Raw genomic sequence first — 23,684 nt, forward strand, 5'->3', positions numbered from 1 at the left:
AATTAGATATTTCGAATTTGAAATTAGAAAATATAAGAACTCTTGATAGTATTTTCTTTTTTCAAATATCATATAACATCACGATTTAAGTATGAGTAGATTGTTTTTTATATATAATCATAATATTTGAGTTAATCCACATACATATAACTAATTTTACGAAATACTGTTATCTTTTACTAACACAAATATCCAAATAACTTCATTCAATAAAAACATATTTCTCCTGTACCTCAACTAAATATCAATCCTTTATTCCTATTTCGAATTATTTGTAGTATTATTTTTATATACAATTTATTTATCTTTTAAAATCACGATAAATAATTTGAGACGGGTGACAATATTGAGTCATGGGTATTACAAATTTGTTTATTCTTCTAGTTTTCACTCATATATATATGTTGATGTAAAGTAGTCTTCTTATCCAGAAAAACCAAACTCAAAACTGGAGAGATGGCTCTCCTTATCTTCACTGCAACAACTCCCTCTGTTCTACTCTCATCTCAATCTTCCTCCACTTCACAAGCTTCTGCATTCCCTGCTTCGTTATGTAAGTATTGTTGCTTAACATTCTTTGAAGGATTACTCTCTAACTGTAATAATTTATGTCTTGTTTGGGATTTTGATTTGGGGGTAGTTCTTGAAAAGAGTTTTTATAGGATTTGGAGTTCTGGGTCACTTTGGTTAATCGGTATATGGTATTGAAATTTGGTTCTTTTTTTATGGGGTTTTCAATTTAAGGTGTTTGAGCTGGGTTTTGGGTTTTTTGAATTCTGAAAGTTTTGGAATTTTATGTATGTGGTTTTGGGATGGCTATCTTTTTTGCTGATTTGGGTATCAAAAAGGGAAATGTGGAGGTTTTTGTTTTCATGTTTTCGTTGCTCGTTGATGTTAGCATTGTTGCTCAATATTCTCGAATGGATGCTCTGTATGAGTGACTGCTGTGTTATTTGAGATTTTGAGTTCGGGGGTTATTCATGAGACATTGTTAAGGGATTTTGAGTTCTGGGTTTTGTTTTAAATTAGTTTAATTCCATTGTAGTAGATTCTGTGTTGTCCTTTGGTTACTTGGTGTATGTTGTAGAAATTTCTGTTCTTTTTGCTAGAGGGTTTGAATTTAGGTGTTCAAGCTGGATCTTTTTTCCCATTTGGGTGTCAAAAAGGAACATGTGAGGTTTTTGTTATCATGTTTGTGTCACTTGTTCGCTTAGCATTCTCGAGTGAATACTCTGCAAGTGTGATCTGTGTTATTTGAGATTTTGATTTTGGGTAATTCTTGAGACTTTGTTAAGGGATTTCGAGTTCTGGGTTTTGCTTTGAGTTAGTGTAATTCCATTGGACTAGACTGCGTGTTGTTCTTTGGTTACTTGGTATAAGTTGTAGAAATTTCTGTTCTTTTTGCTAGAGGGTTTGAATTTAGGTGTTCAAGCAGGGGTTTTTTTCCCCATTTGGGTGTCAAAAAGGAACATGTGAAGCTTTTGTTATCATGTTTTGTTTAGAGAACCATTAATTTGGCTTAATTGAAATGAACCTGAATAGAGCAAATGGGTACAGGGGATTCGTGTAGCTGAACCCAACTAATTTGGGGTTGAGGAAGTTGATTGGGGAGCTGCCAAGGGAGGAGGGAGGGGGGGGGGGATCAGGACCTTCATTTTCATTATATTCGATTTTAATTTGTCCTTCACAATTTGGTGTTAATGTGTGCCTTGTATGTGATTCCTATTGATTAAGTATATCCCTTTTCTATTTATGCACTGTTCTTTGAGGTATTCCATCATATAGTATATTCATTTCTGTGCACATACTGCACTTGACTATTCCAAACATAGGATATTCATTGATCTCTTGATTCGCCAAATAAAAATAGGAGTCTCGAACAATTTCTTCTGACTTCTTGACAAATTGGATGAACATTGGTTAACTGTACATTTCATTATAGTTCTATGGATGTTTACAAATAAGTCACCCTTACTGCCACTCAACTGAACGTACATGCCCACATGAGATTTTCACATCATATGGCTCCTCGTTCAATGCTTTTTTCTCCTCTTTTTGTTTGTTCTTCTGTAGACCCTAGAATTTTGAATTCTCCCTCTTTTTCTGCCATTTCGAATAAATGATACGAATTGTGTGCTCAATTGTCTTCTTGGTTGTTCATGTGACCACACTCTAAAAGGTTCTGAATGTTGTAATCTATTTTGTATTAGCCTCCAGGTTCTGCAACAATCACATTACCCTGACACCTAAGTCTTATGCCAATGGTTATATTCAAGCACCTTTTATCTTCCAAAGGAGAGGTGCATTGATTGCTACAGCCGCTGCAGACATTGATAGTGTCGGTTCTGATAATCCTGAGCCTTCACCAGAAAAAAAGGAGGAAAGTGTGCCTGTTGAGAATCTCCCTCTGGAGTCTAAGCTTCAAGAGAAGCTTGAACAGAAGATGAAGATGAAATTGGCAAAAAAGCTTAGACTACGGAGGAAGAGACTCGTTAGGAAGCGCCACCTAAGGAAGAAAGGGCGATGGCCACCTTCAAAGATGAAGAAGAACAAGAATGTCTAAGCTTAACCTGAAATGCCTTGCAAGAATGTATCTGTTTTTTTCTCGTAGTCTTTATAATAATCGAAATACTGTAATCTTTGAGATCATTTTCTTCAACCTGTACCTGATACCTTAAGAAATTAATTAGATTTTTTTCCCGATTTGTTTCCTCTTATTTGATGGAATATGTTAGGTTTTGACTATCTTTTATGTTGATTCGTAATGTTAGAGTCATTCTTCATTTGCTGTTGTGGAGTTCCCTTTTGCTCTGCTTTGTTTTGGAGGCTATGTATGATCGATTGGAGGTTCTAGCTGAAAGACGGCTTCAGCTTTATGGTCTCCTCTCCCTTCTGTTCCTAAGTTTATGATGTTTTAGCTTGTTGAAAAGTTCTACTGATAAAATGAGTGCTCTCTCTTTTCTGTTTATCCTTCTCATTGTCACCACTAAACTAAGGGGACAAAAGAAGCTGAATTTTCATGCAGTCTGTAATGTGTCAATAAGTCTCCAACAGGATTTGGTGATCTGAGGGTATTAGACATTGGAATATCCTGTTATACACATCGATCGATGTGGAAATTGGTACCAACTGTCCCAAGAACATTGGTCTAGTCACTAATGATAAGAGCACAGTGCGCGATGGATGAGTTAAACCCATCGTAGATAAAAGCCTAGTATTTAAGTAGGAAAAGATAGAAGAAATGGATTTTGTTTTATGGTTAAAGAAAAAGAGAGATCAAAGTGGGATCTGTCATAGCAGGAAATTTTGATAAATTGACTGATGAAGGAGAATAAAAAAGCAAAAAGCACTTACTAGTTCAGTGCATTTTTGTCAAATCAAAGTCCACAAAATGTCTTTATCCAGTTTGTGGTTGACATTATTAGCTTTCAAGTGCCCACATATCAGCCACACCAATGGCTAGATTGAGTGTTGCTAATATCCAACCATCACTATTTTGCGAGTTTCATAACTATATAATCAAGCATTTCTTTTATACCTGAACTATAACTTTCATCAGATTACGAATTAAATATAATTAAAAAAATGGTGATAGCTTAGGGGAGATTTTAACTTATCACTCAATTTTTTCCCCCTCTGGAACTTTCTGGGGATTTTTTTTAGCATGATTTTCACATAACTTGTCATAATATTCTTTTCTGTGAACACTCAGCGATTTAGCTATGAAACTTGCAAAACAATGAGAGTCTTGAAGCTAACTAATCAGTGTCAAATTTTAACCTGCGTTTGTGCATAGAGCTTAGACTCTGTTAACAGTACTAGGCTCTAATTAATCAAATATACAAAGGCTACCAGGTGTAATAGCTGAGGGTGAGACAAGCATTAAATATGGCTAATATTACATACATTTTGCCAAAAGACAAGCAGGCCATGAGAAAAAAAAGTTACATTTCTCAGTATAGTCTCAACTCAACTCTCTGACAGACAAATAGTCAGACTAGAGTGTCACCCCTAAGAATATTGAATTTGCAGAGGGGACAGGTTGCATTGATCTTTAGCCATTTGCTAATGCATCCATTGTGAAAATGATGATTGCAGGGAAGAACACACAGCTCTGCCCCTTCTACATATTTGTAAAGGCAGATGCAGCACTCCTGTGTAGACAAAACAATATTCACATAAAAAGTTAGCCTATATGGTAAAAAGATGATATAAAGGAATATAGTTTTGATATATGACGACAACTACCCTTGTGCAAGCTCTGCTTATATTGCCAGTTAGAAGTTCGAATAAAGCAGGAGATAGTAGGTTAGACAACTATGACACAGAAACAACAGTTGATATCAGAAGCTAAAATTTTGGGGTTTTGTTTCGGAAGCATGATGAGAAATTGGTAAAAGGAAGAATAACAGTCTGATGCACGGGATATGCAATCAAATAGAGAACTTTTTAGATGAATTCAGAACATAAAGAAACTCGCATGTTTACGTTTAGAGAAAACTACACACTGTAGTGCCCGCGTCAAATATATCTGAGAAAATCCAGATTCCTTCATTCAATGATCTCGAACCAACTCATTGTAGAATTTCCATTTTCAGTTACTTCAAAAAATTCCCTCGATTACAATGGAACTTTTCTCTCCTCTCAATGTTTATGTTTCCAGTTTCCAGTTTCCAAACTTTGATTCTTCCTCTGTTTCTAATAATAGTTTACAGAGTGTACTTCTAACATACTCAATGTGATTCCCACAAGTGGGGTGTACGCAGACCTTACCTCTACCTTGTGTGAGGTAGAGAGATTGATTCCGATAAACCCTCGACTCAAGAACAGTGTTTTCAAATAGAAAACAAGTGTAAAAAGCTATAGTGAACATAGTAAAGATGACCCAAATAAAAGAAGAAAGACAGAGTGCACAAGAGATGAAAAATAACAAAGTAAGAGGAAAAAAGATTATAATGGAGGATAAAGTGGGAGGGCATGCTTACAGAATCATCTGGTTTAAGAGCAAGCTCAGGTACAGAGGCACTACTATTGAGCTGTGATATTGAGTGATCTTCTCCTGTCTTCATTTTTACAAGGTTCCCTGAAGTATTTAGTTGACCGTATCTATACTTAGGAAGAGTCTTGATATCATTTTCAGATGCTCCATCTCCAAGTCTCATGGCATATGCGACTGTTGCGATAAATGGAAAAAAACAAAAGAATGCGAAGAAGACTACAATTCCCATCGCAATGCAAAAGATCATAAAGAACACATCAAATGCTAGGAAAACAACTGATAACCTGCAAAATTTAAGAATAGTTTTATTTAAGCTATCAAACATACCACATACACATTCATATGTTATAAAGAAAGGCAAATAAAACTAGTATAGTACCCATACACCGAATTAACAATCACCACTTAATTTCTTCAGCTGCATATATCTAAGGAACCTTCCACTTATTCAAGCTCACACCTCGTATATTTTCCCAACAACATACCCAATGTAACCCCACAGGTGGGGGGTGGGGGGATTGGGATAGGTAGAGAGTATGCAGACCTCACCCCTCCCTCATGGAGGCAGAGAGGTAGTTCCGTATATTTTCTCAATTTTCCTTTTTTCTTTTTCGTTTGCTATGCGGGGATGGGAAAAAGGGGAAATCATGGCTCACAGTCGTTAGTATGAAGGTAAAACTTCAAATTCTAGAAGCATAGCTCATACCAGTAAAGGCGAGGTGAATCTTGCAGAAGTTCCTGGCCACCCATAACAATCCAGTAAAAGCCAAATACCCACCAGATTGATGAAATCACAGTATTGACTGATTCCAACCTCTTCATGATGCTGCTAAAAAAATAACACAATGTAAAGTTAAATTCATAACCTTCATCATTTAAGAATGATAACATCATCACACTCAAATTAGTAAAGTTCTATCAAAGTATTAAGCGCTTTAGTCTCGAGTTCCAGGACTAAGACAAAGAATAATATCTGTATAACTGGACTGAAAGGGGCTAGGAAGTGAAGTAGCATTGAAATTGAACCATACGTAATTTTGAGAAAGGAAAGAAAATTTCTCATTTCTTTCCCTTCCTTGAGCTTTAAGTACAACAAACTAATTGATTTCTTATTCTTTTTACTTCTTAATTGTTTTTATTTTTGAGGTGAGATGGAATGATTGTTGGAGCAAACAACACAAGCTTGGGCGTATTGATATGTCATGTAAACAACCGAGACCTGAATGTCAATTCAGTATTAGTCCTTGAAAGGTTGGGACCCAAATGTTCATATTACGAGTAACACTCCACTAATGCGGTCCAGCACGACATATCAACTCTATGGAAACTATCAATTCCTAAGATGTTCAAGACCTGGTCAATTTAAACAAGTCTATGAAGGCGGTCGGTGTCTGCTACAACTCAAACACAAGAAGATACAAAGATTAAATTTAATCAAGATGCTAACATAAGGGCAATAGTGCAGTCCAGTGATTAGATCAACTTACTCAGAAGAAATATCAAAAGATCAGGGGAGTGAAGAGAGGGGAGGTGAAGCCTCCAATTTCACCATGCTACTTTGGCTAGTTGAGTTCTTGAGGTTTGTTTACATAACTATACATGAACACTATTTTACGCAAGTACAATGATATCTTCTTAGTTCTTAGCGAAGTTAAAGATAGAAGCCCCTTAACTGCATTGTGTTAGAGTTATCGACTTACCGTTGATGAGATATATCAATAAATCAACTATGCCTCAATCCTAAACTAGTCTAAGTCGGCTATATGAATCCACTATATTAAGTTGTGCTTTATTGAGATCCAGCTCACTCCTACAAAATAATTTGTTTTCAGAGGCAAATTAGGGATTCTAAAACTAGAGGATCTAAGTCCCACTTATCCATAAATGGACAAACAAGCTATTAACTATGGGATATCTCCATCAAACTTGATCATTTGAGAAAAGGTCCCTAGATTTGCTTAGGATTGAAAGTCAGCACCTCTTCTTAAGTTATTTTTGTGCATGTGTGATGAATCCTGACCTCTCCTATATTAGCTAAAACTTTTCGGAGCAGATGGACATTGCTTTACTACAGAGATGAATCAGCAAGATGCGAAAATACTTAAATGCAGTTACTCTCATTTGATACTCTTAAGAAATAAGTATGATTTCTTAGGAAGACCAACTAAAGCCCATAAAACTTCTCAATACATGCTTATATAATCTACATGCTTGTCTTCACCTCAAATATCTGGACATTGCTCCGAAGAGATCCAACAAAGCCAGTACATAGACTGCTATAGGAGCTTTACACTTCCAGTGACATGAACAGAATGGCTCCACCCCACGACCATCACTCCGTGAATTGTCTCATGGCACCACAAAGCATAGAGAAACAACTCTAGCTTAAGGACATCTGAAAATAAATTGCTACTAGATTTGGTTTTCAATCTACCCGTAAAGCAGACAACTTTTATACAAAAGCCATGTTAAGGTGATTAACTTTTACATATCCAAGAACTAGAAGCTAGACTTGGTTTATCAAATAAATTCATTGCTTTAAAAGAATTTACACACAATACTAGAGGCTAAACTTATTTCAAGTGGATCATTCAAATGAAGTGAAGCACAGTTAAATTTCTGTCTTTTGATACAATTACTCCTAGATAGACATCACCCAAGATATACATGTAATATGTACCACCAAAAAGATGGGATCTTTTTTGTGATTGTTCATAAAAATGGAATCTTGCAATAAAAACTTAGCACTTTTTGAGTAACAAAATGCTACACATCTTTGTTAAAGGCATGCTATGTTGCTGTCCCTGTTGTTATTCTTTGCAAGTCAGTAAACTAGGAACACTATGAGTCTATGATGACCAAGTTATAGGACAAAGATTGAATGAAATCAGAAACCCAAAGAGGAAAAAAGGACAAATACAATAATATAATACTAGTCAAACTAGGTAGATGGATTTCTTAGGATTCCATCAATTATGGACTATCCACCCTACTCCCACTCATCCCAGTCCTCCCAACCTCAAAGAGAAACCAAAAACTTACTGCAAATAGAAAAAAAGACAAAAAAAATTCTAACACCAACCAAAGAATATGGCAATAAACAATAAAAATGCTATGAGAGGAAAAGGAAAAGAGAAAGAACATATTCCTTGGTAAAGAGTAACATGCAACAAGCCAACTACAAACAAAGTTTATATTAAAAAAAAGGATTTAATAACCAAAACACACCTAAAGTATCCTGATTTTTCGAGTTTTCAACCCGAAGTATGACCAACTATTTATCAAAACACACCTCAACATGAACTATTAACTATTTATCAAAACACTCCTCAACTATGGGTTGTTCCATTCTCCTACATGGAATCACCATCATTCAAGAGGAAAGTGAACAATTGATAATTGTGGTATGTTATGAAATACTTGGTGATAATTCATTTAGAAAACTCGAGAAACCTCTCTAAAAACCTCCCTAATCAGAAAGCTACATAAACCATCCAGTCAGATTAAAAAGGAACTCCATAAATTAAGCAAAAATTAATAACAATACTAACAAGCAAACCCTAAAAATCACATAAATTGAAGTCCTGGAGTGTACCTGCTGTGAAGCAGTGAAAAAGAAGAAACCCCATCAAAATTCCCAGCATCAAAATCATCAAAACTCCTTCTTTGAAACTCAACCCAAATAAAACCAACATGCAAGAGGCACTGAAGTGCATAACCTCCAATCCAAAGCCTCAATGGAGTAGAAGGCTTTTCTCCAAGAGTAGTCAATAACACAAAACAAGAAACCAAAACAAATGCCAAATTCCATATCACATCAAGAAACACAATAGGTCTTGAATACCCATAATCACAATAAGAAACCCCATCACCATCATCATCAAAACTCTGATTCTGAAGATTGAAACAAGAGGCCAATCTTGTTAAAGAAAATGAAAAAGGGGTACTTAAACCTCTAAAGTATCTTGGTTCAAACCCACCATTTCCACTAACTAAATTTCTATGCAATTCTTGGTCCATTTTGCATAAAGTTTCAATCTTTTTGCTTGTTCAAGTAATTTTTATCAAATTTTTTTTGGTGGGGGTGGGTATTTTGAGGTGGGGGTGGGGTGTGTGAAAGTGATGACTAGTAATTTTGGCTTTTTGGGTGAGAAGTGGTGGAATACTATATATATTGGGCTTTGAAGAAAAAGGCAAAATCAGCAGAAATTCTGGTTATTCTTGGTAAGTGCCATTGCCACTCTTGTGAGTGAGGGGTCCAATTTTGTCATATACATAAATTATGAAATGAAGGAAAAATAATAAAAGGATAATTAACCTAAATAGTCGTCCACTCAACTCTTAAAAATTGAAAATAATTCGCTAATATATTTGATATAAAGTTTTAAAAAAATAAATATTGCTTTTGAATCTTGTGAGTTCGAATTAAAGATAATTAGAATACGCAAAAATATATATCAACTGAAAAGTTAAAATCAAAGTATTGTTGAAAAGGAAAGGGAAAAAAATTTCTTTTTTAAAAGAGTAAGACAAATAAATTAAATTTTCTTTTTCTATAATATGTATATAATTAACGTATAATCTATATATGTATATCGATAAAAAAGGATAAATTATAAATTTGAATAACTATTTACGTAAAGATCATTAAGGGAAAAAAAAAAAGCAAAAATAGAAATTGAGTTAACATAATTTCCTCTCATAGTTAGAAATATATTAATTTTTGTCAATTTATACTCATAGAATAATGTGAAATTATTTAAATTTTTTCCAAAGAAAATAAGAAGCAAAAATGGAAGTTGAGTAGCATAATTTGCTCCAAATTTTTAGAAATATATTAATTTGAGTTATTTTTGACTTGTAAAAACTCAAGTGAAAGTGTGAAATCATTAAACTTTTCCATTCAAAATATATCAAAATAATACTTTAATTATGAGTACAATTAGAAATTTGTTTTAAAGAATGGTGTGACCACTCTAATAGTACATGTTTAATTAGTGAAGGTTATAATTATATTTGCTTAATTATCTCCACACAAATTCTTAATAAGAAGAAAAAAAAAACAAGAAATTATCATTATAGGTAGGTGGAGATATAGAGTGCACAATATTAGGAAGAGTGGTGTTTGAAATTTGATATATTATCTTCGTTTCATTTTATAAATTTAAATATAAAAATATTTTTTAAGATATTTTTAAGAATATCACTAAAACTAATCATTTAAGTAATAATAATAGTATTACTATCACATAAAGTGGAACCAAAAAAAATGTATTTTTTGTTATGTTAGTTTTAGGTGAATATTAATTGGACTAACAAATGCATTATATAAGTTCTATCACTTAATCATGATTAGTGATGAATAACTATTATTATTTTAAAATTTATTTAGAATTAAACCATGATAAATCACAAGTTGATACAAGTCCTTTATCTCTAATTTTTTTTTAATACATGACATTAGAAATGTGTTAACCTTAATTATTTAATATTTGAATTTAGTTAATGTTTTATCATGTGTAAAAAAGGTAATTATTGTGACCTTCTGTCCTAGCTGTCATAATTAATGCATTAATCTAATTTCAATTATACACTTTAATCATCTTTCCTCTCAATGTTTCAATATTTCTTTGATAGACAATTATTATTAATCAATAATTTGCAATATATGGTTGGTCTGCTTAACATTTAAATGGAAAATTCAATTAATTACTACCATATTACTCCTCTGTCCTTTTTTTTATTTGTCCAATTTTGATTTTTTATTTATCTCTTTTCACTTATTATTTTTGATAAATTAAAAAAAAAAGATAATATATTTTACCTATTATATTTTCAATTTATTTTGAGAGTTGATGTTTTTGAAAAAGATAGAATCACTTTAATAAGTAAACTAATTTAAAATTCTATCAATTATAAATGATAAACTCACTATATCAGTTAATATTTTTTAACGTATTTATCAAATAATTAGAAACAAAGAAAGTATGTTAATCTATATTGTTAATCCTATCAATCCCTTTGTTGCTAGTAAATTCTTAACAAATTGAGCATAAAACTAAAAATAAAAAAGACTTGGAATTATTATTTTTTATTAATTTTGGTGAAGACAAAATTACTTTGTAGAAGGTCAAAAAGAAATATGATGATACAAAGTTTGTTATTAAAAATATGTCACATTCTTTAAATATATAAATTAGAATCAATAAATCATCTGATTGAGGATGACGACTGATATATGTAATTAAACAAATGTATATATTCAGTTGATATAAATAAAGTATATTTGTGATAAAGCGCAAACAATTAAAAGAAAATTCAAAAAATCAGAAGCATCTAATAAGAGCATGTTATTATGTGTTTAGATGCTCAATTGAAACACATTTTTATTCGAGTGTCTAAATGAAATTTGCTAACAAGTTCGAATATAAAAAGAATATATGAGGTTTCAAGAACTAATTACCATGAAAATGATATTATTGATAAATTAGTAACCACATTATATTCTTAAATTAAATTGATACATTGAGCTACTTAGCATGAAGATTTAAGGACAGAAGCAGTATCAACATTGTTGTTTATTGATTTTCTTAATAAAAAGTCAATTGAATTCAGAGATCTTGGAGCCAGTACAACATCCATGTTGTCACTAACTTTCTCAATTTGTGTTTTAACAGGTATTACCTACAAATAGAAAAAAAGAATTAAGAGTAAATAAAAGCAACCACAAAAATATATGCAAAAATTTAAATTCTTGACTGACCGATAAAATTTAGCCGCACCAGGTATTTATACATAACCAGTAAGTACATGACATGTAACTACGATTCGCAACTTAACAATGGTAAATCAATGTGGTTTGGTGTAAAAACTGAGCGTGCGTAAGTTCTTTATAGATTCTTGACATGTTCCATTGTATTGATGAGGTAAAAAAAGGAAGTTCATTTGCAAAAGAAAGGGAAATGAGCAATTAAGTTTCTTCTGATAGTTATTGAGTATGAACTTATTTTTAGCCTATGTTGTTCGGGCTCTCCAAAATTGTTGTTGAGCCGTGTCAGATCCTCAAAAAAATGCACTATTTTTGGAGAATCTGACAGACTCCCGCAGTATTTTGAAGACTCCGAGCAACAGACCTATTAGCTGCTAAATGTGAAACAGCTTATGCCAAACCAACAAAACTTGGTAGGATGATTGTACCTTATTAGGCTCTCTGAAGGAATTTTCATCCATCACATTGTTGGATGTTAACTCGGTCATTACAGCCCCAAATAAAGTCTCTAACGAGTTCTGCCCCAATCCAGTGAGAGAGATTTTAGTTATAACCGCAGTGGTTCCAAAGTTCACGACCTGTGGAAAGTATCTCAACATATGAGTAATGAACCAATTAAAGACAGAGAATCGTGTGTGTGTATGCAAAATGGTAAGGAAGATCATGCATCTTAGGAATTCGGAGATGAAATTATGCTGTCACAAAGTTCTACTTGTTAAGAGTGAACCTCGACCAGTCAAAAGTCTTGAAGTGCTAATGATAACTATCTATGATGAAGCTGACATAAGAATCTAACAAAACTTAACCCCCTCCAAGAATGATGAACGAAAACAAGAAAATATATATCCGCACCTTTATCCTCAAATAATCGTTGTTATCAAGTGAATTTCGCCAAGTGATGGCAGATGCTATAAGTGAATTTGAAGGATTAGCTTGTAATGACGAACTCAGAAGAGTAGCGCCATTTGACTCTTTGAAGAAGTGCTGCATCCAATAACTAGGCGTTCCATACATTTGTGAAGAGGTGAAGACAATTGCATCTGGGTTCCACCTACATGAATGAGCATTTTTGGTCAATAGTATATAATAAGAAAAATTTCTGAAAAAGAAAAGACCAGAAGCAATGCGATATACCTCCGGTCATTGTCATTAACAAATAGGGGTGCGTAACTTGCCATTTCAATTGCTTCGCTGCACAGAGGATGATTTCAAGTTACGTCATGCAAAGGGAACATAGTAAAGGAAAGAAGATGGATAGTCTTTTAGTTTAAGGTGATTCGCTTAGTCCATGCCTGATCTCTGTGATCAAAGTTATCCGTCATACAATCAAATAAAGGTATTGTGTGGTATACTGGATGATGGATGGGGTGGATTAGAACATTTTCAAGTAAAGATCAGATATTTTGCATAGGAAAAAGAGAAGGGTGTTAATCAACAGAGACTTCGGCAAGTGAAATCACATATCACCCTTTCGACGCGTCACTAGTCGAGGAAAAATCATTTACTCCCTCAGTTCCAATTTTCTGGTTTTGACTTGGCACAAAACTACAGATATGTCGAATGTACCAAAATGTTCTTTAATCTCGTGGCCTTCAACGTGCCATGTAGGAAATTGAAATTAAAGAGTTGACAATTAGACAAATGCTACACAGGTACCTGTTCTTTTCTACCCCAATGAGGAACCCAGCTTCACCCAATGCTGCTAAAAGACTACCTTTTCCAGCATCATTTCCAGTCACGGCATACTCACTCACAAAAGCCTGCAGAGATATATGTTATACATAATAACCACTTTATAATTCCACTCATTAATCATCAAAAGGAAGCTTTACCGACCTTTGGTCCTCTGCGTGGTGCACTATCAAAATGGCGAGCATTAGAAAATACAGAACTTGCGCTGCTATAAATCTATCCATAGAAACATCACAAAGTTAAAGCTCATGCAAAGACAAGGAAATCAAAGCTAAAGCTTTTGATACACATGCTTAGTGTGAGAGTTACTTGGAAAAGCGTCAAGATCTTACATGAAAATCATATAAATCAGCTGGGTGATCCAGTGGTCTCGTAGAACCATCACAGTTTGAGATTATTTTAATATCTGGGTATTTATCTTTGATGGCCGTATAGAACTTGAGGTAATTTCCTGAATCACAAGTAATAGAAATCAGTCATTATATCTTTTCACTCGGATCGATGTGCAGTTTTGGAATCATGTATCTGGACAAATAAAAGAAAATAATGTCACTGGAGTCTCTATGGAATAGCCTCAGATATCAATAAGTAGAAACTTTCGAGAGATATTTTGATTTTTTTCTGACACTTAAAGAGATCTGACAAAAGTTTTTGCAAAACCACTGATTACTGAAGTACAAGACAGACAGAACGAGGCATGAAGGGCCAGAGGTACAGTAGAACAATGAAGATCTTTAATCTGCATCATCAAACTTTAAATTCATATTGGCACAAAGACACCAAATCTACAGCTTCCTTATGCACCCCACACTCATCCAGAGGAACGGGGAAGAGAGACACTTCATGTCATACGTAATGGATGTCAGGTTTAATTCCCGGGTCAAATTATGGTAAAGGTGATGAGATGTGCAACTTTATGAGGACACAATAAATCAAAATGTACACCAGACAGTTATGCAACATATATATCCTTACTGCGCTAAAATAAGTTTCCTGTGAACCAAAGAACAATATATCATCTGCCAAATAGAGTAAAGCAAGCATACCACGGTATTGTGTCTTTCCACAATCCTCATTTCCGATAGCCACATATCTCAAATCAAAAGGCTCTGGATGTCCCATTTTGGCTCGAATAGAACCCCACGTGGAAGTAGGATCACCTCTTGCAAACTCAAGACCATCTAATATTTCCTGGATAGAGACAAAATATATTTGTAAGAATGTAATGTAACAAGGAACGAATGAAGACAAATTGTTGCTAAAGAGAGTATTTCAATAGAGTGTTGGGCAATATTCACTGCTAATTTTATTTTCTTGACCAATTTACCCCACGATAAAAATGATTGCCCTCTCCTTAGTTGCTTTCGAAACGTTGATTACTTTGGTAACTTGAACAGGTAACACCATGATTCATGAATGTTAACATACTCAACTAATGCACAAGCCTCAGTTAGGAATATTATGGCCATTAAAAATGAAGCTTTCAGTGATGTGAATTTTTATTCCCTAAGATTTTGTGAAGAAAAAGACAACTCGCAGCGGACAAAAAAGAGAAACATTCATGAAACTAAATAAAACTTAAAGAACACTTATCACATTAAAGCGCTAGATCATATTCAATGAGCTAAAAATTCAATAAACCTACTTGCACAAAAGGTAAAATACTGGAAGTGTCAACTTGATCATGGTGACTGACTCCTGAAAATTAAGAAGCACAAAAGGAAGAAGTTAAAATCAATTAAACGGACAAAATAGAGGCAAAAGAGAGAGAATAGTACAATTGTGGAGGTGCAGGAACTACCATTGTTGAAAACCCACACGGGCAGTGAATCTAAGTCTTCGGCAAGCTGCAGAAAACGGAGGGGATTCATTCAAAATCAGAACTATACAATTGTTTACATCAAGTGCATGCAACTGTTGTTGTTTTTTTGGTGCTTGTGTGTGTTAAGCATGACTGACCACCCAGGTGTTTCAAATACATTTGCAACAAAGTTGGGCAACATAGAATATTACCTGCAGGAACTCAAAATGTCCAAGTCCATCATCAGTCCAGTAATTCCAAACATCACCGAAATGTCCGGGCCTCTCTTCCCATTGTCCAATAGTTTCTTTCCACCGAAATGCATTTCTTAACCAGTCACCTTCAACAAAACATCCACCTACAGACAGATAATGTGAAGGTTTATCAACATTGGACAATTGACCATTGAGAAGCTCAAATAGTACATACCGACCGATAGGGGGGACACACAGGAAAAATGAAAGAAACCGGTAAAAGAGGACACACGGCAGACCCTTGGAAGAATAATTCCTCTAATTGATGAAGACTTTTTACTACATTTCTAATATTTATTCTCTTTGCCTAGCCAACACTGTATAAACTATTTGTTTGAAATTCTAAAAGTGCTCAAATAGAAAGTAAACAGATAAGAAAGAGGAGATTCGACTTCTTCAAAGAATCAAAGCAAACAAGAAAAGAATAGATAAATAGAAAGTTTGAGTTTCAAGTTAAGTTCCTTGATCCTGCCCCTGCACCTGGGTATGAAACATGTTACTATGCTGAGTAATTACAAGTAGAACTCTGATGAAAAGGTACTTTTATTACTTGCTCAATGAATTGGAAATTAAAAAATGAATAAACTTCAAAGTTTGAACAGTTTCTGATATGAATCCTATATCTAGATGTTCATCTCCCATATTATCTCTTTTGATAACCTCGTCTCTCGTATTTCCTCAAGGGTGAAGTTCTTAGATCTAACTGTTTAGATAAAGTATTTCAAGTCCGATCTAAGAACTATCACTGCTGAGATGATATGGGAGATGAACTCCTGAGAGCATAATTTCCAGTAAACATAACACAGTTGTATTTCAGCTTCTTTCCATCTTTAAGTAGTAGCTGGCCTCCTGTGGCTTTCTTACGCTTCTTTGTGCAAACCATTCTTTTTATCATACTTTTTTTTTTTCAATTTACTCATGAATTTTCTCTCTATACTGATACTCTTCTTCCTCATCAAGAAGGGATCGTATGAAAAAGTTTATAATATAGCAGGTATAAATACTAAAAGATGTCCCAGTCCATCAGTTGGTAAAGTTACATGATCCTCAAGGAAAAATTTGAAATATATTGGAGAATACCTGGAAATCTAATGAATGCTGGCTTTAAATCCTTAAGCATTCCAAAGAGATCTTTCCTGAAGCCATGCCCCTGTGCCAAGAATAAAATTCATTAAATGAATACATCTAATGCCCCTACAAAAATGAAAAATAAGAAAGAAAATAATTGGAAATAAAATCATGCTCCTTGGCCAAAAAAGGATAGTTAGAGTTATACAGAATTGTTGGATATGTACAGACAAGTAATGAGAAGAAAAAAAAAGTCGCAATATTTTTTAAACTTTATCTACATTGACAAATTTTACATATTATTAGTTAATAATGCTTATATGGTTAATAAGTACTTATGTTTCCCAAATATATAAACTAATAACGTCCTCAAAAATTGATTTAGAGGATTCATATAGCAGTTTATTTGGATTATGGTATAGTTTATTGTTTGATACAAAACCTAGCGATATCACAACAGATGCATTTAACCATACTGCACAGATTTAATTATATTTTGGTATCTATTTCTAAAGATATAGAGCTGAAACTGGCTACACATTTTGTAAGTAATAAACAAGAAGAGAATTCATGAGCCCTTTAGAAGCCTTGGCTCAGGAAACATGTCATTAAATCAGCCAGCTGCACTAAAACCACCCTCTCCTTGATTAACTATGAGTCTTTTCTAAATGCCTACAAGAAAGCTCTAAACCACTCACCTTGTATGTGTCAGTAGGCATTAATGAGACTTGATCAAACCAAATAACACCTTTCTTAGATGATCTCAATTCCAGTCTTGAATTGGGATCTGTTCCTGTTGCTTCTAACAAAATTTCCACCTTCGTCCAACTTGAAACATCAGCAGCTCTGCAAAGAGCATCTTGAATGAATTGAGTGCAAGAAGCAAACTTTGTAAAAGCATGAAAAATAAAGCCGGCTAGACATCTACTTACACTATGTTGGCAGCAGCCAGCTTTTGCAATCCATTTGAACCAGTTAAAGCTACAGATACATTGATTGATTCTTCGGAACGAACATAAAGCACTAGTTTGTAACTCTTTCCCTGCTCAATATTCTGCAAGAAAACATAAAATGAGGATGATAAATACAGAACATGAACCGAAATACACAAAGAAGGAAGAGTAGATCTGTATCTAGTTAGATTGAACTTAAGAATACAAATGAAGAAAATCTAGTGTGCTTTTGGTATTGCGGAATATTGAAAGGTGAATCCTTGAGAGAGGAAGCAAGAAACACATAAAGAATGTTCGGTCGAGCATTAAAGAGCAACATACCATGCCCCAGAATCCCGGGTTGTAGATGCCAACTCCTCCATCTGGACAGATATTGGCACCTGTATGGTCACAGAGCACCTGCACTTGAACTGCAATTTTATTCCGATCAAAGCATGATGAACGGTCTGTTGATACAATCACTTTGGACTCATCTCCAATGATAGACCAAGGATCAATATTTGAAGGTACGTTTGGGCCTCCAGCTTCAAAACCTGAGGTTTCAAGAAAACTAGCACTTAAATAAAATAGAACTCAAGAATATATAGGAAGCAAAACTATTATTAGAAGAATAGAGATAGCATCTCGCATTATTTGCCTTATCAATATATTCATCATAGTACTCTTATCAGTCAAAAAACAACCTCTTGGACCATAGTAGCATACAAAACATAAAACACGCAAGTTAATATTCATCTATGAAGAAAATTTAATAATGACTACCAATAGACGAGACGGCACAAAATCGTGCTATGGTTGTCCCCATTTTTCTGCTTGAGCAACTCAAATGTCACTACTTCATCCTTTACAATATATGAGTCTTGCTTTCTCTTCCTTTCTTTTTTTAGGCCAAAAAAAAACCAATTAATAGTCAATCACTAGGAAGCAATGCATGTATCATTTCTTTTTAGAGACTTCCTTTTCTAACGCAACCATAAAATCAAACTGACCTCTATTGTTGACAAGCTCAGCCCACAATCCACCAGCACCGGCATGATTGATCTCCTGAAATACAATATTCAGGTCATGAACTAAAATTAATTGCCTGTATCCAATATCATGGAAAATTAAGTCCAATTCATCTGTAAAATGTCAAGGTATGATCACTCTTTTCCAGACAGATATTCGGAAGATGTTGATGATTCATAAGATTAGGCATCAGCGGCACTTATCAAATGTCCATTGTCTGGTCTCATATTATTGACAGACGTAAACTATAGAATGTCCTTTATTTTATCATCCTTTTTCCTCCTTTAGTTCAAACAGGAAACCTTTATGAGGAATGAGAATGTGAATTTCAGCTTGGTGGAATGAATTAGTAAAAATATATCCTAGAGGTAGTTCCAAAAACCAGAAGTTTATGTGAATCATGTGCTGCAATAGTTATCAGGTATATATAGAGTTTGAACAAAAAATACAGGACAGACAAATTAAACACAAAATATATGAGATGGGTTACATACTGTAAACTGGAAGGTAAATGCTTCTCACTTGTACCTCAAATTGAGCACCCAAATACTAAACTCACCTCAAAGAATATACCAAAAAGGGTATCAGGTATTCTCCTTGCTGATGCTTCGGATGCATTCACAAGCAGTACTGCTGTCTGGTTTGCTTCAACCCCAGTAGCAGAGCATTGGCACAGGGCAGACAAACCAAACAAAACTAGAAGCAGTACGTGATGAATGGAATGCCTTGACTCCATATTCCTTCTTGGTCTATTCGTTGTTACTGTAGTCCTGTAGCCTATTTAAGCTCTGAAAGAGGAGCAAATTCAGTTAGATTTTGATCATTAATGGAAGTATAAAGCTGTAAAGTTGCTTCCTTTTACAACAACCTAATGTCAGCATGGGACAGAACTGAAAAGATGATTGTCTGAACCAATAACAATAAGAGCAGCTTGACAGATTTTTCTGCTTATACTAGCACGATAGTGATAGAATCAAGGAATACAACTTTTTTAACTTGTAGTGCAGATATTATGTCTATTTGACTCAAAAATTAGTTCCAAAAGCATCCAATCACTGGACAAGCTTTGGACAAAATAACGATATACCAAATTATTGAACTTAAAATGGCAGGCAATCTAGTCCGATTACTAGTTTTACACTTCTGCTCCTTTCATATTTTATTTTTAACTTGGCGCCCTTAACTTTAATTATGACCGAATAGCAAAGTGATCATACTACTATATTCTAGTGTCAAGCAAAAATAATTGAGATAAATAGCCAAGGCCAAATTTGCCAAAAGTAGATCCATGATATAAAAATATCAGAGATGTTTTTACCAACTAACTTTTTAACTACTACATTAAGGCCTCCCAAATACATTGTATAGAGAGGAAACAAGCCATACGCATAAAGTAAAAGCATAACATATCATGACTAATTTATTTGCACTTTTGCATAAACAAAGCCACTTGCAAACAAACACAGAACCAACAAGTGAAGAATGCAACTTGGGATTGGTCATGAGAATGCAACCACTATCCACTAAGGACAATTTCGATTTACCCTCCCCACAAAGCAGTGAAATTAGCCGTGTTTGGAAACTAGAGTAAAAAAAAAAGAAACATGAAGGTATTTCAAAGTTTAGGCTTTGTTTGGAAAGGAAGAAGTCAACAGAAAAATGAGTTTTATCTTCTCGAGGCCACATATAAGTCATTAGATTATAATCTTTTCTTCTTGAGGTCACATATAAGTCATTTTCTTATAATCCTGGAAATCAGCCAGTCACTAGCACTTATAAGTTGTTGGGCGGCCGCAAGGTTGCACTGAGTCAGTAAGTTTGGGGACCAAAGGCAGTTCTCAGTGCACTGAGTACATAGCCAATTGAATCAATTGCGACACGGATGGAAATGCATGTTACGATAGAAAGGGTCGAGAACTGTACATTAATAGTCAGGAGCTTAGCAGCCATTGCTTCTTTCCATATTAGTAGAATTTGCATTTTTTATGCTGTAATTCCTGTTCTATTTTATATTAACAATATACATATCTCAGTAATTACTTGTCAATTAACCATCCATTACTTGTTATCTCTCCTTTGTTTCCAGTAAAATTTGTAAAATATTCGGCATTTAAAACAAAAACAAAAAACATGCTTAGAAGAGGAACATAAAATTTGATCTATTCATTCGCCTCATTTAATGTAACTAGCTTAAACTATCTTCTAAATTGTTCTTTGTTTTGAAATATTAAACTTGAATATAATCCTATTTCTAATTTTTAAAACACTAGTGTATAATTACTTTTAATCTCATAATATTAAATAAATAAAATAGAATTAAGTAATGCACATATTATACAGCATGGACAAGAGCAGAGCCAAGTGGGAGCAAGCGGTTCATCCAAACCCCCTTCGTTGGATTACACGGTATATTCAAAGTTGAAATTAGTTTTATGTATATATATGGACTATGGTAAATTACTGTAAATATTAAATTCTTTGAATTCTTTATGTGTTTACTTCTTCCCGAACATAGACATTATTGGAATCAAGGGTCTATCAAAACGGTCTCTCTACCTGTAAAGGAATGGGTAAGGTCAATGGCAGAGCCCAGATTTTCACTATAACTGGTTCAAAATATTAAGAAGTAAACACACGAATAAGCTGAATGAGGTTCGACATCCACTATTTACACATAACAAATACTATTAACCATGTATAAACACTATAATTTTCCGCTAAAGGGCTGCCCTACCCAGCTCCGCCCTTAAGTAAGGTCTCCATACATGCCATCATCCCCAAACCCCTGCTGAGACTACACTGGATATGTTGTCGTTCATTTACCATTCAACTCAAACAAGGGAAAACAATTTATATCTGAATTACAAGGATAAAACCAGCTCTAAAGTTCAAAAAAGTATTCATCTTTCCACTGATAAACAAAATTTCTGCCCCAATCACAAAATACCCACAACCAAAAACTCATAAAACTGAACAAAAATCAACACTCTACAGTAATCAAAACTCAAAATTTCTGAAAAAAACTTCAATCAAGATCACTTTTTTATTACCTGAAAATGATCCACCACACAAAATACCCTTCTGGGTATCCGTGATTCTGACGTATTAAAAGATTACAGAGAAGAACAAACTCACAAATTGAGTTTGTTACACAGTGAGCTCACTCTGTTCACTACTGCACATCTTGTTATGGGTACTGACTTAGATATTTTTGTATATTTCTGTGTATATATAACTGTATATATATATACACCAAGATAGTGGGGATTGTTGAAGATGAACAAAGAGAGTTTGCTTGAAGAAGAGAAGATGAAAAAGTAAAGCAAAAGATTTGTCACGTATACATTTTGTTTTCTTGGAGTGACAGAGTAAGGGGAAAAATCCTCTTATCTCTCTTTACTATGACATTTACGCTACGCTGATCTGACTAATTCAAATTCGTATTTATTGAAATCGTCAAAAAATCAAAAAGACAAAATAATTTGCTATAATTTTTAAGTTTAACATTTAATGTTGATATATTTCTTAGTATAAACGTGATTCACATATCTCCTAATATATTATAAAAGTTATTCACATGTTATTTTTTACGTTACAAAAATGACTCGCATGTATCTGAAAAGTATTTGAGTAAAAATTTGTCAAAATTAAATAGGTGATAACATCAATATGACTTCTCTTTGCCATTTTTATTTTATTATAAAATATTAGTAATTTCTTTTTTTATATAAAATTAAAAAAAAACTAAAATAGAAAGAGTTTATGATAACATTTTATTATAAACATAAAACATTGTAATTGCTAAGTCCACTTCATTCATAAATCATGTCCACCAAATACCTAACATATATAAATTTTATCCACTTTCTTCTCAACTAATATTATTTATCCACTTAAAATAAAAGAATATAGCATTTGAAGTATTTTATGTACACTCTAGGAACACCATCTAACATGAGATACATAAATATAATTATGAGAAAATAAATAGTATTCTTTTAAAAAATATTAGCTTACGTATATTTCGATTAAATTTCATCTCCTATTAATAATATATATCAAATAATTATGTCTATCTCCTATTAATAATATATATCAAATAATTATGTCTATCGAGATTATTACAAATGAGAAAAAAAATTATTTAATATTCTTGTTTAGATTATAAGATTTGTGATTTTTTTTATAATAATTAAAACCATGTTTAGGAATATTTTTTTTCTTTTGTTAGAAGATAAAATTGTTAACTAGTCAATTGTCATAACTCATAACTACCTTATCCTTTAAGAATTAATTAATACTAAGCAAGTGAAGAGAAATTTATATGTATGACAAATTATTGAAAAGGAAATGTTGGAATTGTTCAAAATAATTTATCAAAATTGATGAGCAAATTTTGTGTTTAATATCATAATATAAGCTATTTGATTGACTGATAGATAATTTCTATAATATTTTCCAAAGCAAAGTATATATATGGCAATATAAGAGTGAAGAGAAGAATTTATTTAGTTTATAGAAAGATATTTTTATATTTACTTAAAAGAATTAAGAAGTTAACAATGCAATATGATCGTCGATCATTTCAATTTTGAATAATTCATTAATATTTTTTTTATTATTATTTATAAATTTTTATAAAGACGTTATATTTTATCTTGTTTTGAATTTGAACATCAAATTTTGAAATACAGTTCAATATTTTAGAAATTAAAAAAATTATTTAATAAATTTTGATTTAGTCAAAATTAAATTTCTGTATATTTAAGTTTTGGTCAAGTGCAATTTATATATATCAATATCACATCTTTAATTTTTAAAAAAAGGACATCTTATCCTTAATGTAATCATTTTGAGAAAATGTGTGTTTACTTTTACTCAAAGACAAAATAGAGGTGCTTATCATATAGTTTACTTTTTGTCATTTTATTTTATTTCTTGTGTTTAGTTTATTATTATTTGACATAAAATTAACGCAATTTTCATTTGTTGTAGTTTTATATAATTCGTTTTATTCTAAACACTCTCATCAACTATGTCTTGGCTTCCCCTCTCCGTTGCTTCTTTTTTGAAAGATTGAGAAATCTCGTATTACCTTATTAATATTTTGAATAAAAATTGTGCAAGTGAAAAAATATAA

At 33.1% G+C, this 23,684-nt stretch overlaps 3 protein-coding genes across 4 annotated transcripts; 1 reads left to right on the forward strand and 2 right to left on the reverse strand.

Annotated features, from left to right (window-relative positions):
* The first annotated feature begins 392 nt into the window (after window positions 1-392).
* On the forward strand, window positions 393-2,717 carry LOC107002045 (50S ribosomal protein 5 alpha, chloroplastic-like). The gene is made up of 2 exons (XM_015199971.2): window positions 393-553; window positions 2,211-2,717. The coding sequence occupies exons 1-2, from the start codon at window positions 457-459 to the stop codon at window positions 2,561-2,563; spliced, it is 450 nt and encodes a 149-aa protein (XP_015055457.1). The 5' UTR covers window positions 393-456; the 3' UTR covers window positions 2,564-2,717.
* A 1,031-nt stretch (window positions 2,718-3,748) lies between these two features.
* Window positions 3,749-9,244, reverse strand: LOC107002046 (E3 ubiquitin-protein ligase At4g11680-like). Of its 2 annotated transcripts, none has more exons than XM_015199973.2 (4): window positions 8,595-9,244; window positions 5,706-5,828; window positions 4,986-5,283; window positions 3,749-4,154 (listed from the first exon to the last, which is right to left on the reverse strand). In XM_015199973.2, exons 1-4 carry the CDS (start codon window positions 9,017-9,019, stop codon window positions 3,993-3,995), a joined length of 1,008 nt encoding a protein of 335 aa, XP_015055459.1. In that variant the 5' UTR covers window positions 9,020-9,244; the 3' UTR covers window positions 3,749-3,992. The 2 variants fall into 2 exon arrangements, with proteins under 2 accessions (XP_015055459.1, XP_015055460.1); XM_015199974.2 differs by having other exon boundaries at window positions 5,706-5,825; window positions 8,595-9,242.
* Window positions 9,245-11,445: 2,201 nt separating this feature from the next.
* On the reverse strand, window positions 11,446-21,906 carry LOC107002409 (alpha-L-arabinofuranosidase 1-like). Its single transcript, XM_015200424.2, has 18 exons — window positions 21,595-21,906; window positions 19,104-19,332; window positions 18,526-18,580; window positions 17,858-18,069; window positions 17,516-17,637; window positions 17,282-17,429; window positions 16,596-16,665; window positions 15,474-15,619; window positions 15,262-15,307; window positions 15,106-15,158; window positions 14,507-14,651; window positions 13,793-13,911; window positions 13,605-13,676; window positions 13,425-13,528; window positions 12,903-12,959; window positions 12,621-12,819; window positions 12,197-12,346; window positions 11,446-11,683 (listed from the first exon to the last, which is right to left on the reverse strand). Exons 2-18 carry the CDS (start codon window positions 19,278-19,280, stop codon window positions 11,534-11,536), a joined length of 2,025 nt encoding a protein of 674 aa, XP_015055910.1. The 5' UTR covers window positions 19,281-19,332; window positions 21,595-21,906; the 3' UTR covers window positions 11,446-11,533.
* Window positions 21,907-23,684: the final 1,778 nt, after the last annotated feature.

The sequence above is a fragment of the Solanum pennellii genome, chromosome 10 (assembly GCF_001406875.1).
Source record: "Solanum pennellii chromosome 10, SPENNV200".
NCBI lineage: Eukaryota > Viridiplantae > Streptophyta > Magnoliopsida > Solanales > Solanaceae > Solanum > Solanum pennellii.

Bases quoted from the DNA above. Each gene is read 5' to 3' on its own strand.
- LOC107002046 (XM_015199973.2), bottom strand. From the start codon at position 9,019: ATGGACCAAGAATTGCATAGAAATTTAGTTAGTGGAAATGGTGGGTTT. The intron at 5,284-5,705 runs GTATGAGCTATG...TAAATTTTGCAG, and splicing joins GATTCACCTCGCCTTTACTG to GTTATCAGTTGTTTTCCTAG. The intron at 4,155-4,985 runs GTAAGCATGCCC...TTGTCTACACAG, and splicing joins CTCTTAAACCAGATGATTCT to GAGTGCTGCATCTGCCTTTA.
- LOC107002045 (XM_015199971.2), top strand. From the start codon at position 457: ATGGCTCTCCTTATCTTCACTGCAACAACTCCCTCTGTTCTACTCTCA. The intron at 554-2,210 runs GTAAGTATTGTT...ATTTTGTATTAG, and splicing joins TGCATTCCCTGCTTCGTTAT to CCTCCAGGTTCTGCAACAAT.
- LOC107002409 (XM_015200424.2), bottom strand. From the start codon at position 19,280: ATGGAGTCAAGGCATTCCATTCATCACGTACTGCTTCTAGTTTTGTTT. The intron at 15,620-16,595 runs GTATTCTCCAAT...ATCTGTCTGTAG, and splicing joins AGCATTCATTAGATTTCCAG to GTGGATGTTTTGTTGAAGGT. The intron at 12,820-12,902 runs GTATATCGCATT...TCATTCATGTAG, and splicing joins GTTAATGACAATGACCGGAG to GTGGAACCCAGATGCAATTG.